General features: G+C 37.5%; 1 protein-coding gene across 3 annotated transcripts in view; it reads right to left on the bottom strand.

Annotated features, from left to right (window-relative positions):
* Nucleotides 1-16721, bottom strand: part of nr5a2 (nuclear receptor subfamily 5, group A, member 2) — a 71528-nt gene that overhangs the window by 45127 nt on the left and 9680 nt on the right. For all 3 annotated transcript variants that reach the window (XR_012335923.1, XM_065259536.2, XM_065259535.2), the window contains exon 4: nt 14439-15130. Coding sequence is in view for 2 of the 3 variants with exons in the window: in XM_065259536.2 (XP_065115608.1) it covers nt 14439-15130 (692 nt within the window). In the remaining variant the exon portion in view is untranslated. The remainder of the gene's footprint in view (nt 1-14438; nt 15131-16721) is intronic.

The raw sequence follows: 16721 nt of genomic DNA, 5'->3' as shown, positions 1-16721 counted from the left end.
CCAAAGTTATCAAATCTATGAAATAACACAAAAATAAATTTATGCATTGAATTTTAAAATTAGTTTTTGTATACATTTTTATATTGATTTTTATTTTTGTTTCTTTATAAACTTTAGTGTTGATTCTGGGACTAAATGCGTTGTTGAAACACCTCCATATTGAAACAACACATTTGTGTTACTTTTAACACAATTTGTGTTATATTTTAACACAAAATCAACACAAAATGACACCTAATGTGTTAAAGTTACACATAATGTGTTAAAAGCTTAACGCACAAAGATGTGCAAAAAATTAACACATCCTTTCTAAGAGTGTAAAGCATCCCTATGGAGGACCACAAGAGTCATGCAAAATGTAATAAGGAACTTCAATATTTAATAACTACCTGGACAATAAAAATAGCAATTAATAGATTTGTTTAAAAATTCATTAATTAATCTATAACTAAATAGACAAAGTTACAAAAAAATCATTATGTAACATTTTATTAGGCAATAAAAAGTGAGATTATAAAAATAACGTAGAAATTAAATATTAATCCATTAATAAATAGTTCAAAGTAATTTAACAATTTACAAAAACAACATAAACACTCAATAAGTTCATCATTTTAAATTGCATTTATAAATTCTTAATTAAATAATGGAATTTCAAAATGTATTTCAAAAAGCGATTTAAAAAGAGAAATAAATAACTGGATTTATAAATTGAACTACAAATACAGGTTTAAATTAGGCATTTAAAAGGGCATTTCCGTTTAACATTTCTGTTTTAATTTTCCCGATGGTTCTCCTCATTCTTTTCGCTATTCGATTTGCTTTTCGTTTTAGCCTCTCTATTTAGCTTTTCCGTGACTCTTTGGGTCCTTGCAAATGGTCAAATGAGAAATGCAAATTAGCTATGGCCAGGTGGATGTAACAAGCTCGCTGATTGGCTCTGATTGTACGTCATGTGCAGATTTATAGATCTCGGATGAGGACCCAAAGAGAGAAGATACTTAAACGTTTTTTTTTACGGTAGTGTCTTGAGGTAAAAATATATTAAATAAAAAAATAATAAAATAAAAAAATATATAAAAAATTGTTATAGCAGTTTAAATTTATTGTAATAAATAAAAATAATATATTAATAATATATTTACAGAATTATCAAAAAATTTTGGTTTGTGTTGGTTTGCTGTGAGGTTTTCTGCATACTCCTGTCACAAATTAATAAATGACGGTCATTGTATTATTATTACTGCTAAAAGGTTTTAAAAATATGTAAACTACATTCTTAGACCTTTGCAACGATATATAGTTTGTCGTAAAATATTAACATTCGCATGCAAAATATTGAAGTAAACTCAGGTGTCCCGCTCAGTGCCAGTTAAGAGACTCTGCAGACCCACCAGCGGGTCCAAAACAGCGTTTATTTCTAAAAGAAAAAAACATGGAGCACAACGTTTTCTGTATATTAAGACAATTTTTATCAATTTAAATTTAAATGAATTATGTAAAGTAAACTATGTGCCCATGTTGGCAGTTTTTGGCAGTTTTTTCTCACTATCTGCTCAAGTCTTTAATTATTGATTACATTAAATTTTAGATTTGTAAGCAATGTATACAGTATCTGTGTCCAAACTAGCAGTAAGTATCATGTGTTACGATCAAAACGCTTTAAATAGGATGTGATTATTATAATCACATTGTTTGTTTTATGCTATTTATCACAGTATATGTCAATTTGTGTTAAAATAAATAAAAGGGACCACACAAATGTGTTGTTCCAGCCTGATCTCACGAGAATTCGTACATATTTTACGAGTTGGCTATTTCGCACTAATTCAAGTTAATCGCGCAAAAACGTACGATTATCATAAAAACAATACCGAAACCTAACCCCCTAGCCCCAACGTCACAAGGGTCAAGGCAAATCGTACAAAAATTTACGAATGTGCTCATATGAATTAATACGAATTAGCCACCTCGTAAATTACGTACGAATTGCCATGAGATAGCGTTGGTTGTTTCTGTAATAACACAGAGATGTGTCTATTTAGGGACTAAAATAACACACATTGTGTAGTTTTTAACACAAAGGGCCTTATTTTAACGATCTAAGCGCATTGTCTAAAGCGCACAGCCCAACGTCTAAATGGGCGTGTCCGAAACCACTTTTGCTAATTTAACGACGGGAAAAAATGGTATGTGCGTCGAGCGCATGGTCGAAAAGTGTCGGTCCTGTTTTTTTAATGAGTAATGGGTATGTTTTGGGCATAACCTGCAATAATCCAATGAGAGTCTCAGCTCGAGAGTCTCAGCATTGTTTTGTCTCAAGGTGCACACCTGTATTGTTTTTGTAAAGGTTTGTTTGTAAAAACTACTTAAATGTCCTAATAAAACTAAGGCCTAGTGCTGGCTTAACTTAAAACCTGTCCGTAAAACTGTCTGTGATGCGTCATAAACAGATCTAACAAGAAGCAAATGGACAACACTAGAAGGATAATGTGCCAAAATATCTCACGTGTACAGCTGTAGATCACCCTTCGTTATTGAACCTATTCATGTCAATTTTATCGAGTATAGAAAGAACTCCAAGCATTACGTCGCTGCTGTTTGCCACAACCTGCCGTGTCTGGCATTACACCACTGTAACGCAATGCTCTCAGGTTTTAAACTGCTTTCAACATGTCAGGTGCTCGTCCCACCTCAAGAGTTTGCCTGGTGCGAATTTGAAATATTTTCCCCTTTTTCCGTAGTTGGTGAAATGTTCCTTTCATCCTCACCCGGAAAAGTGTTCAGAAAGTCACGCCTATTGATGTGTACTGTAATGTGTTTGGAAACGTTTGAAAGTGGCGGGCAGTGCCAACGTCTGATATTGAAGGAGAAATAAAAGATACAGCCCACTTTAATGAACAGGTGGCCGTATAACGGTATCCAGCTGAATTGCACATGCTGTTCATCAGGAGTTAATCCACGCGCACCGCGCAGTTAAATATAAGTGTAAGTCTAGCTCGCACGCTCCTGGTCCGTCTGAATGCATTGCTTATCTATTGTCTTTGAGACCTTTCAGCATGTGTGAAACAGAGAGCTGTAAATTAGAAGCAAAAATAGATGTTGATGGCAACTGCTGACAGAGCAAAGCTGATACTAGAAACCTCAAGCCTGATCTGATTACTACAACTTCATTAAAGACTTCAGGATTGAAACCCGCACACGCCTTAAACATTTTTTAAATACTTTCTTGGTTTCTTTATTCTGTTGAACACAAAAGAAGATGTTTAGATGATAAGCACGCAGTTAATGGTACCCAATGACTATGAAAGCCAATGGGTACCATCAACTGTGTGCTTACCATTATTTTGGGGTATCTGGGTGAACTATCCCAGATTTAAGAAGCCACGAGCCAAAAATCTTTTTTTTATGTGCAAGTAAAAGTTTTACTTTTTTAGAGAGCACTTTGTTTTTTCGAACCTATTAGGTACAACAGGTGGAAAATTACAGCTGCTTTGCAAATCTAATTTACAAGTGATAATATGTTTGGAGGTGAAAGGTCCTGAGTGACATGCATAGCTTAAATGTGATAGCGTTACAATATGGACTAAACTACACAGCAGTCGTATCCTTAAAAAAATCTCCACATATTCAATGCTGTATATTTTGTGCCAGATTTTAACTATCGTGCAATCATTGTTTTAAAAAAAATAATCGACGGCATGTCATAATGTACATTACTTTAATGCTATTGCACATTAGTGTTTCAATACGAATACCACGAATGCTTACAGGAAAATGTCCAAGTGTTTTTTACTTTTCCAGTAGAGGTGAAAATGCTGATTGAGTTGATTTGTTAGTTTGTTTGCTGTTAAATCAGCCTCCGCAGTGCGGTTTGTGTGTTGTTGTTTCAGGTCTGATTGGGGTGTTTTGGGGATAGTTCGTAGCGTCGCTCTACATCCTGGTTTTAACAAGCATTCAGTGCGGCCAATAAAAAAGGCTTTTACCTTAATCGCCGCAAGATAATATCTAACATTTGTCCCCCTCTGGAGTGCAAAGTGCTTACAAATATAAAGAAAAAAAAACATATTTCTATATTTTTCCTATTTTAAAGTGCGGCAGTATGCAGTACGAGTCCATCAGCTCTCGGCCAGGAACTTCAAGTTCACGACAGGCTTTTATCCCTCATCAAAGCAACAAGTGGATGAACAGACTCTCTTCCGACTTCTCTAACCCCTCCCTAGAGTCCGCCAGGCCCTGAGGGGAGATCGGACCTTAAATCTTTCCTTTTAACAAGTGTACACACTTCCTTCCTATGCACGGTAAGGCCTTGGGGGTGCAGGACACATTTTTGGGGGCAAAAGAGAGTGATGCTGTCTTCATCTGTAATATAGGCGGTGCTTCTGATAATCGTTTCCGATAATCTGGCTAATCGTAGAAAAGTTTGGGTTGCAGGTTGAAGTTATTGCAATGTGAAAAAGAACGGATCACTGGATTTTCAGTCTATGGCAATCATAAATTGAAGACTGAGGCATTGATTGGGCGAATAAACAAAATATCCTCTAGTGTATCTACTTGTTGAGCTTTATGAGAAATAATGAGTATTTTATTACTTTAGGATGGAAAATATTTCTCGAATTTTAAAAAAGGTCAGGCAAAAACAAAACAAACCGTATGTGTCAGTCAAACTGTCTTTTATTGTCTATGTTGACCCATTCTTAGTCAGAATCAGATGCAATTATGATATAAAGATCGATTGTAATCAAATAATCAGTTAATATTAACATTGCAAGCTCTATATAATAATTTATCAGAGGCTGTAACATCATGTACAATACTAAATATTTGAAGAGTGCATCAAATATTCGCAATAAATCCATCTTAAGTAATTTCAGTAAAAACGTGTTTTCTATACCAACAATGAAAAAAAATATTAATTCAATTTACTCAAATTTTTTAAGGTAAGTGGTCGCAATCAATTTATTTAAGCTACATTTAAACAAAAAAGAAATACAAAAAAAAACTTTTGTTTTAATGCAGCTTAAATAAATTGATTGCAACCACTGAATTGAATATTTTTTTCAGTAAAGAAAGTGACAAGATGAAAACCACTATTTTCTGTTACAAACTTTCACATAACATATTTAGGTTATAATAACCATCAAATCCATAATTTGATTTTCAAAGATGTATAAAAACTTTTTTCGCAAAGTGCAATAAATCCAAGTTTTTTTTTCATAATGCTATTAATCTATTGAATCAATATATAAATGTGCATTCATCTTTGCCATGTTATATTAATTTAGTTGACTAGTGGTATACACTGGGTAAAAATAAACATTAATGGCATTAATCAAAACACTGTCATTGCTGCTGTCATCTTTGGGACGTCACCAATAAACTTTTTTCTTGACAGGTATCAGCTGTAAAGTGTTTTGGTCCTGCTCGATTTTCGTTGACTTTGCGTAAAATAATGGAAAGTTTTTATAAGATCCTCTGGGGTCAATGTGTTAGCATGACAAAAGCTTAATGCTGTCGTGTGAGAACAAGCAACAGCCGGCATTTTTCCTTCGCCCGAGTGCCTCCCACGTAAATTATTCGATTTTGATGGCTTACGTTTCTTTCCCGCCACAGAAAACCACCACTGGTTTATTAACGCCATCAAAAGTATTATTTTGTTTTTGTTTGTTTGTTGATCACGAAGTATATAGTAGATGAGGAAAACTAGTATTCAGTGTGTATTCAAAGTGTCGCCATTATTGTTTACAATGCGTGGAATGGTGCGCTGTGATTGGTTAAGTGGATTTATTTAATTCTGCAAAGAAGGAGGACTGCCGTTTGTCGCAATTTGGAAAAAAGGGAGAAAAGATGACAGAATAACACGGCGGATATCAGATTTTGCGTAAAACTTTTTTTTAAATGCCGTTAATCGCGTTTTGGAACCAAATTCTTCATTTGCAATTTTTGCCTACCCATCCACTATATATCCGCCTTAAATGTATGAGTTGTTATTAATTTCCGTTGTATCTTCGGAGGACGTACAGTCTGGATTTTGCAGCTGCAATATTGATGAAGTGCCAAAACATCGCATTCTTCCAAAATTCATGACAAGACACAGAGTTTTTGTCCATTTGTGCATTATTTATGAATGAAAAGAGGTCTTTGTGGATGTTCTCCTGCTACACATCTCTCCTCATCAAACAGATATTGTTACTACTGAAATAGCAGCCCTTGAAAAAAAAAACAACCTGCCAAAAAAACTAGCGGACAGGGAGGAGAATATGAGAGGTCAGACAGAGAGAAAGAAAATATGTACAGGAGCGGGCCTTACAAAAACTCACACGCCATCTCCAATTGTGGCTTCCGCCCAGCCACGGGATATCATCTATCAGTGGACAAATGCGCGGACGAGAATGCAGCCTCTAAAATGAAATAATATATCTTTGAAAGCCTATGCCTGCACCAGGCCCAAAGCCCATATATCAAGTCTGGGCGGCTGGTGGATCCCGTCCAGGGGCCATTAACCTTCCACCTGTTTTCCCCCCTGTCCTTGACCACGCACCCCTGCCCTTGGTACCTCTTCTGGGGCTTCGTTGGGCCCCATGTCCCCTCCCTACCCCCTGCGACAATAACCACTCACCCCCACGCCGATGTAAAGCGACGCAAGGCCCGGGTAGAATAATTCAAATTCAGTGGACCAGGGACACTGTTACAAATCTCTGCCCGAGTGCCACAGCGCTCACGCCGAGGCTGTTTGTCAGGGAGGCCACCGGCTTGACCTCAGGCACTAGACGAGTCGTCGTGGGGGGAAAAGGAGATGCTGTGACCGGTCAGGTAGTATATGTGGAGATGAAGTGGGGGGGGGGTGATATAAATCGTGAACAAGTTCACAGATCACAACCGCAACGCCTTATTAATTTCTGCAGATACGAGGGCCCCTGGAAATTACAGTCGCTGACCTGCACCTTTAAAATTGGACTGTCAGATTACTAAAGAGAGAGAGAGAGAGAGAGAGAGATAGACAGAAAAGTGTCTTGCATAGCACAAAAATTACGAGCTTTATAAGAAAAAAGCTGAAACTATTCATATGGCACCTAGTAGGAAACGTATATACAGTATATATCCATTATATATTTACAGTATAAATAAGTTACATAGCTATGTTTGTGTATATATATAAATATATAAAGAGTACGCACACAACACACACATACAGCTTACAATTATCTGTATTTAACTGAATACCTGAATTATCTGCTATGCTATATAAGCTATAACTCAACCTTTTATTTTCTAGAGTGAACTAGAAATAATTATAGCTAAATTTATTCTTATTAAACAAAAATTATTATATTTTCCTAGAGTGGCAAAAGATTTTATAATTTTAATTATTACAAATGTGTTCTTTTATTTAATTAAATGAACTGAATTAACATATTGTAACTAGACATCACTAATGCATAATATGATGAGCGTACTATTGTCACACTTCATTTGTCTCAAAAAAATCCAGATAATTTACTCATCGCCATGTCATCCAAAATGTGGATGTCTTTCTTTGAACAGTCGAGAAGAAATTATGTTTTTGAGGAAAACATTCCAGGATTTTCACATTTTAATGGACTTTAATGGACCCCAACACTTAACAGTTTTAATACAGTTTAAAATTGCAGTTTCAACGGAGTTTCAAAGGACTCTAAATGAGTTCAAATGAGGCATAACGGTTTTATCTAGCGAAACAATAAATTTTTCACGTTTTTTTTTGAGGATTTTTTTCTCATTTTAATGGACTTTAATGGACCCCAAAACTTAACAGTTTTAATGCCCTTTAAAATAGCAGTTTCAAAGGACTCTAAACGATCCCAAACGAGCCATAAGGGTCTTATCTAGCGAAACAATTCATTTTTCACGTTTTTTTGATGAATTTTTCTCATTTTAATGGACTTTAATGGACCCCAACACTTAACAGTTTTAATGCCCTTTAAAATAGCAGTTTCAAAGGACTCTAAGCGATCCCAAACGAGCCATAAGGGTCTTATCTAGCGAAACAATTCATTTTTCAAGTTTTTTTGATGAATTTTTCTCATTTTAATGGACTTTAATGGACCCCAACACATAACAGTTTAAATGCAGTTTAAAATTGCAGTTTGGAAGGACTCTAAACGATCCCAAACGAGCCATAAGGGTCTTATCTAGCGAAACGATTGTCATTTTTGGCAAGAAAAATAAAAAATATTCACTTTTAAACCACAACTTCTCTAATTCCTCCGGCTGTGTGACACGCCAGCGCGACCTCACGTAATTGCGTAATAATGTGGAAAGGTCACGTGTTACATATATGAAACGCACATTTGTGGAACATTTTAAACAAAAACTGACACAAAGACATTAATTAGTATCATTCCACATACAACAATGTCTGAACGGTCCTCTTTCTCAACTCTTGTAAACACTGGGGCATAGTTTCGTATACGTCATCATTGACGTGTCACACGATCGGAAGAAGACAAGACGTTGTGGTTTAAAAGTGCATATTTTTTATTTTTCTTGCCAAAAATGACAATTGTTTTGCTAGATAAGACCCTGATGCCTCGTTTGGGATCGTTTAGAGTCCTTTGAAACTGCAATTTTAAACTGCATTTAAACTGTTAAGTGTTGGGGTCCATTAAAGTCCATTAAAATGAGAAAAATCCTGGAATGTTTTCCTCAAAAAACATAATTTCTTCTCGACTGAACAAAGAAAGACATCAACATTATGGATGACATGGTGGTGAGTAAATTTCTGGATTTATTATTTTTTTTTAAGAAAATTGACTAATCCTTTAATGTGTTTTTTTAAGTAGACAATGTGATTTTCATTTTATATTTATTATAAATTGTACAAATTCTCATATGAAAGCAGTATAATTCACCTATACAGTATATGCAGAAAACAAAATTTTATTAATCTATTGCAAACACTTTTAAGTAACATATACACCTATATATAATGTATGCACGTCGCCCAATCAGACACTACATGGTTACCAACAGATGATATCTCTGCTTTGTTTTCACGACCTGTATTACACTAAACGTGACAGAGGGAGTCCAAGTTCAATGGTTAACCACTAAAATCCAGAATCTCCTATTCTGTCTCCCCATACAGCTGCTTTTTCAATAAACCCAAAGCTCACGGCTGGGTGCAGGTTGAAGAACAAGGCCCTAATACAGTGCTCCTGCACTTAATGGCAGGCCTGGTATTGTCATTGAATTCATAGTAGAGAGAGAAAGAGAGAGAGAGAGAGAAAAAAACCTGCCCAACAGTCCCCAAGCAGCCGTGAAGGAACAAAAATAAATATTGGCGCCACATGTCAGGGTATTGTAAGTTTTGCACAGTTGACTTTTATCAGCTAAGAGGACTAAATTTAAGGCAGTACATTTAGGGCTGGCTTGTGGTACAATATCGGCGATAATTAAGTTATAAACCAAGTACATTGTTTGGGGTACAAGAAAATTAGGCAAGATCCTCACCAGAACTATAAACTGTGTGATTTAAAGCCATTGTGTGGCGAGGAAAAGCTAATTGCACGCATCCTATCCGGTAAACAATGGCCTGCGGTCTACAATGAAAGGGTGATCTCTCTATGGATGTGAATCACTCTCCACGTCGTGGGGCCGGGCAGCTGACCACAGAGCCAGGGGAGGAGAATCACGCACACCAGGTCCATACCAGCTTACATTGTCTGTGCAAATGCTAGGAAGCGTGCATCTGTTTCCCCCCAGCCCCTAAACATGACTCCCACCCTTAGCATGACAAACCGACCAGGGATGCTGCTGGCACGCAATTGTACACAAACACACACATAAAAACACACAATGATGCACATGGCTGGATGAACTCGGGCCAACACTCACAAAAACTAAGTATTCAGGATATGTTGAGAAGCAACTCAACCAGACCTCGCTTTTTCTTGCTGCAAACAATATGAATACGCCAGTGGTTGGGAGCTTAGCTAAAATTTTTCGCTTTCTCTTTCCTAAATTTTACGGCTTCATCCTCACCCAAGTGTGAGAAATGCCCGTCGGAATGTTCCTTTTCAATTTTTATTATAATTTTTTCATTTGTCTGAGCTCCCATCATGACCAAATATTTATGAGAGCTGTAACCTAAGTCTAACTTATGGAAACTAAATCTTTAAACACTTGGCAGACGTTTCGCACCCGGCTCTATTACTAGAGAAATTCTTTTGTTCTTACGACGGCTAATAATAGTGCTGTAAATGTAGATATATTTATAGCCGACTCACCACCTTCCCAGACAAGCCTTATATTCACTTGTATTTCCTGTGTTTATTATATGCAACCCACAGCTCTGTTGTTAGCTTGCACTGACAATATTAGCAAATGACATTTGTTAATAACGTTTATTAATGCGGGGCCATCGTACTATCAATAAATGACTTCTGAGTACGTCTGTGACTGTATATTCTGTTTATTTGACTGCTTTTGTGCTATGAACGGAACGTGTATGCAAACATATAAACATACCGAAATGCTAATTTCGTTATCGCTAATGCATCTGAAATAAAACTCACGCAATTATCATCATCTTTAGCGCCTGCTAACAGATCCATAACTTCGTATTCACGCATATGAGGTTATTTAACGCATTATGGGTCAGATTTACTAACAGCTTGCGCAAGCCACCATTTTGGCGTTAAATAACGACTGTCGTGATTTACTTAAGACGCGCAGTGGATAATTAGCGCTGAAAGGATGTAGTCTATTAATTTTTGCGACTGACCTTATTTCATATGCATTTCTAGGAGTTTCCCTTTCAGACACAACATTTATGGGAGGAGATTATTTAAATGATTCACTCAACATGATTTACTAATGTTTGCACGTGTGATATTACTGGTATTTGCGGCATTATTTAATGCCGAAAAAAGCATGTCTTAAATTTGCGCTTAAAATTTTGCGCGTAAAATGCAGCAATTGTTGCTGATAAGAAAGGCATTAGTAGATCACCAGCAGAAGCATCAGCGCTGCTTATTTGCGACCATGAATTAATTTGCGCTGCTCTTAGTAGATTGCGTCGGTCATTATGGAAATCAGCTGGAAATAACTCCCAGATATTACCACTCCCATCTGCGTTTTTTGGAATTGCGCTCTTGCACAAATTTTTTTGCAATGTTTAGTAAATCTGACCCTAAATCTTAAATAAATAAATTAGGGCCGGGACTTTAACGCGTTAATTAAGATTAATTAATTACACAAAAAATAACGCGTTAAACATTTTTTACGCATTTTAATCACACTTATTTTTGCACCGTGGAACATTTCTCATTGGATGAGTTTCGGTGGACCGATTATACTGGAGCACCAACTAGCGTTCATGACTTCAGACAACAACAAACCACAGTGAACATGAACGAAGAAGCTGATGAGATCGCTTTGGTTGGCCCCGTGGATGGGATTTTTTTTATAAAAAACGAACAGATGGAAGTGTCGATAAGAGCATGGTTGTGTGTAAGCTATGCAAAAAGGAATTCACATATCACCCGCAGCACATCGAGCCTCAAGTATCATCTCAATGCAAAACATATAGCAGCTAACGTGGACGTTGGCCCGACTCTGGGTACAACGACTTGGTTGAACAAAAATAAACAATATTTTGTTGCTTAAGCTTATGTATTCAGTCATTATTCATGGTATACTAAAAATCCATGTGAAAAAATAACTTCTCAATGTTCTCAGGTCAAATATTTATATGCGATTAATTTCGATTAATTAATTACAAAGCCTCTAATTAATTAGATTAATTTTTTTAATCGAGTCCCGGCCCTAAAATAAATATAAATATAAACAAATAAATAAATATATATATATATATATATATATATATATATATATATATATATATAAGCAAGCACTTGTTCTTATGCTTACTGTATGCTTTATTTGAGGTTTTGATAGATGAGGCTTGCTAAAAGCACAACAGCATGGGCTTAACCCTTTTGCCACATTACAAAGTGCTGCGCTTTACAATAATCATACAAGTATTTGCTAATTACGGTCAGAAGTGGGTTCAGAGTTTCTAGCGCTACCCTTTCTGTTATTTCGCCGGTGCTCCAGCGCGCATTTAGCGAGACATGAGAGCGTCACTAATTACAACTTCACCGCTGCGCTACGTCCGCTAATGTCAAATTCGACAGCTACGCCCTTGTCTCTTTTAACAACTATTGTGAATAACAATTACAGGGGGTGTGAACGTTGTCAATACATCAAGGGGAAGCTACTCCGCTACGGCGAAATGTGAAGTGCAAACACAATTAAAGGCAAATGATACAGACAGCAATCAGCCGAACACAGATGCTAATCCGCGCTAAAGTGGGAACGGAGTACTTGAGCTAAAGAGCCAGACAACGGATAATAAAGCTCTGTAGGTAAGAGTCTAACCATTCGGCTTTATAACAAACCTCGAAGAATGAATAATTTATCTTTGACCACAAAAACGAAGCGGCTTGCAAAAACAAAACATCCCCCAATCGTGTCCGAATCTTGTGTTTCAATTAAAATGTTGTTTAAAGAAAAAGTCATGTTTGATTGACAATAGACAAAAAAACAACCAAATGACAGCAAATGCTTATTAGCCTTTTGTTCTCTGAAGGTTATGACAGTATATATTTACATATAATCATTAACTATTCCCCCTACGTTTGAATTTCGTCATTTTCATGGTCATCAACAATTGTTATAAAATTACAATGGGTGCGAATGAAGTCACAGACGTCCCTGACTCTTTATTTTGGCTAGAAAAGATGAGAATGAGCTTCATTCGCATTCCAACTTCTAAACGTTAAAGCAGATGGTAATAGAAGCAAATATGACATCCACCCCAAAAATCTAAGCATATATTATCTAGTACTTATAGTAGAATAAATAATATGTCCCTAATAATAAATAAAAAATGTAATACTGTTGTCTAAATTTGTGATTTTTTCACATATGAAGCGCTTGGATGCAAAACCCTCTAAGTGCGTCTGACATTTTTTCTTGTAAATTAGCATTTTTATCAGACTCTTAATGGATTCTCCCAACAAACAGGTATTTCTGAATGGCCGAATTTGAAGCTAAAGTATTTAAATTCCTCAGATTTTTACTTTTATAAAGACGGTACTGCACAAACGTTAGATGCATCACAAAAACTATGAGGGGTCACACAAACATCTGATCTCTGATCTCACCATCATCAAATTAGTCTGGGATTACATGAATAGTCACAGTCTGCAATATCTCCAAAATGCTTGAAACAATGTTTGGAAATCTTTACTGCAACACTAAAGTAAAATATCATGTTAATATATTTTTTGTTAAAGCATCTAAAGTAACTTTTGCACAATACTGTGTCAAACTTAGACTAGGGGGCGGTTTCCCAGACAGGGTTAAGATTAATCCACGATTAGGCCTTAATTATATTAGGACATTTAAGTAGTTTTTACAAATAAACCTTACAAAAAACTATACTGGTGTTTATTTTGAGACAAAACAGTGGTACTGATATATGTTGAAATGTGCAAAATGCACCTCAACAATAAATTTTAGTCTGGGACTAGGATAAGCCCTGTCCAGGAAGCATTTATATACAGATGTCACTTGGTTTGATTTAAAAATCGTAATATTTTTTAAAACTGCGCAGTCTTCATGAATTGAAGTACTCAGTCTCATCTTATGCAGCAAAAACAATAAGGTGCCAGTAGTCCTGAGACCACAAAATGAATGATTTGATTCTATCGCTGTCGGATTTCCCAAAGGCATATCAAAACATGTCACGGGACAGTAAAATACAGCGTGCTCACGACTAAAATCTTTCATGAACGCAGACATGCATGAGTTACTGAACCTCACTCCCGTCCCAGCACCATCAATATTTCTGTCAGCCACATATGTATTGTGAAAAAGGTTAAAACAACTGGAAAATAAAAAATTAAACTGGGAACATCAGCCGCTTTAGTAAACTCTCATTTATAGATCGTAGCGTCTGGAATGCCAACTTAACACATGATGCAGTTTTTACTCCAATAGAGACATTCAGTCATTTAGACATTCGGTCAATTTGTTTCATTCATATTTTTAGCCCAGCTATGGCGGTGTGGGGTAGCATATTCCTGTTTACACAGATGCATATACAGTACAGTAAGCATGCTAAGCTAAACACAAACGCATTTTACAAATTCACTGAAACTTCTGCATTTATTGATTCATATACTCAATAAAGAGCATCATGTTTGCTTAAACATCCATTTTACAATACAATGTAGTTAAATAATACTGCTCTCGAAAATAAAATTATTAACACTTGGTCTGATTCCAAACTTAATTTCAACCAAATGAGTTGGTACACACAACCAAAGCTCTTTACGCTATATGATATTTGGGACCAACCAAATAGTATAAAAAGAAGATTCACATACCTTCAGTTCTCGGAAGAAGATGCTGCTCCTGGCCCATTCAACGATTGAGAACAGTGTCTGGTCGGCCATTTTGCACATGAGGCCAAAGGTGTTGAGTTTCTCGTGCTTGCCTCGGCTGGCCTGCTCCTGCTGGAGGTACGCTAGGATCTTAGCTTGCACCTGAGGTTCGTCCGGCTCGCATTTGAGTAGCTCCACCACTAGGTGGGGGAAGGTCGGCGGCGATCCTCCCGTGTAGGCCTCGACGTACGGGTAGCCCATGAGGGACTCCGGCGAGCTTGTGTAGGGGTCGGGGTACTCTGACTTGATGGTGCGGCTTTGGAAGTGACCGTAGGCTTGGTAGCCCTGCAGGCCTCCGGCGTGAGGAGGCATGGCCATGCTGACCGGCGATGTGACAAAGGGGCTACGGTCAAAGTCTGCGGGTGGCAGCCCTGCGCTGGAGGAACTGTGGTGGTGGTGATGGTGGTGGTGATGGTGGTGGCTCAGTGGAAGCCCCTTGGAGGCCGAATGGATGTTCTGAATGGCAGAGGTAATGGTGAGGTCGGCTGGGACTGTTTGCATGACTTGCGTCATGGCCTCCAGCTTGAGTCCGTTGGCCCGGATCAAGGCTTTCTTCTGCTGCTTGAGGGCCCGGTCTCGTTTGTACATGGGGCCGAACTTGTTGCGTCCGCCCCTCATTCGGTCAGCCCTCACAGCTTATAAAAACCAAAACACAAGGGACAAGATGAGTTAGATGTCAATGCATAAGTTAATGCATGTGATATTTAAAGAAATCAAGCCTCTCCTAAAACCCTATAATTAAAGGGAAATACCACTTTTTTGAAAATATGTGCATTTTCCAGCTCATATTCCCATTTTGGAATCCATTCAGCTGATCTCAGGGTCTGGTGGTACCACTTTTAGCATAGCTTGGCATAATCCATAGAATCTGATTAGACCATTAGCATCGCGCTAAAAAATAACCAAAGAGTTTCTATATTTTTCCTATTTAAAACTTGACTCTTCTGTAGTTACATCGTGTACTAAGACCGACGGAAAATCTTCAGGAGGCGCAATGATATTACGCAGCAGCCGAAAATAGTCCCCTTGGTAACTTTCAACAGCAGGGGACTATTTTCAATATAAATATCGAAACTCTTTGGCTATTTTTAGCGCGATGCTAATGGTCTAATCAGATTCAATGGATTGTGCTAAGCTATGCTAAAAGTGGTACCGCCAGACCCGGAGATCAGCTGAATGGATTCAAATTTTTAACTCTTGGGGAGCTGGAAAATGAACATATTTTCCAAAAAAGTGTAATGTCCCTTTAAATAGCATAAAGGGGGATTTTCTAGTTATTTAGAAAACTAGGCAATCAGAAACACTCTTGGCCTGTCAATCATTGAGCCTAACATGTTGGGTAATGTTGACATTAAGTTTGTTTACATGACTTTGGTGGGCAGGGTTTATGAAACAGGATGTGTCACTGGTTACAGTAGCAAATACCTGAAAACTGTAAATTTTACGACTTGTTGGTTTGTGTTGTTACCCATGTGACCCATCTGTTAAAGCATAAACCTATACAGTGGTGGCTCGTGACTGCTCATCCGAGGGGCGCCAATTCAAAATAAGTCTTCGGAGTGTCGTGTGTTGCTTGCGTTTTCAAAATATGTGTTTGTTGCGTCATGTGCATCACGTGCCTGCTGCACACGCGTCAAAACCGTTTATGATAAAAGAGACGCTCAAGTTCACAAAATACACGCAAGACACTCCCTTAACACTAAACTTTGTTTCTGGCAAACGCGAGCGTCTCTTTTATCATAAACCCTTTAGATGCGTCTGCAGCAGGCACTTATTTTGACAAGACACGTGATGCACACAGGATCACTCGACGCGCAGAACACATATTTTGAAATTACGAACCAAACATGACGGGTTACATACATGTTGTGACGAACTTCGCATCGAGCGCCCTCGAAAAAAAAAGTCACCAGCTGCCACTGAACCTACTATATAGCAAACTTTGACGGACCAAGACGTACGACACACTTTGGAGGGGAATGTTACTAATAATTCGACTGTAAACCGAAACAAAGTCACATTTTTATAGCAAATTATTATGAAAAATACAGCAAAGATCCGACTCCACTTCAGTCAGCTGGGTCCCATGTTAATTATTAATGCTTAATTATTTTTCTTTTATGCTCCTTGTTGTCGGCAGGTAGATGGCTGGAGGTTCCGACGCACACCGGCATATGTGAAGAGCGCAAATTTGGAAACACGCTCTGAGATGGAGACTTGACCGGC

Source organism: Paramisgurnus dabryanus, chromosome 24 (genome assembly GCF_030506205.2).
Source record: "Paramisgurnus dabryanus chromosome 24, PD_genome_1.1, whole genome shotgun sequence".
Taxonomy (NCBI): domain Eukaryota; kingdom Metazoa; phylum Chordata; class Actinopteri; order Cypriniformes; family Cobitidae; genus Paramisgurnus; species Paramisgurnus dabryanus.
This window is presented reverse-complemented; position numbering and strand designations above follow the sequence as displayed.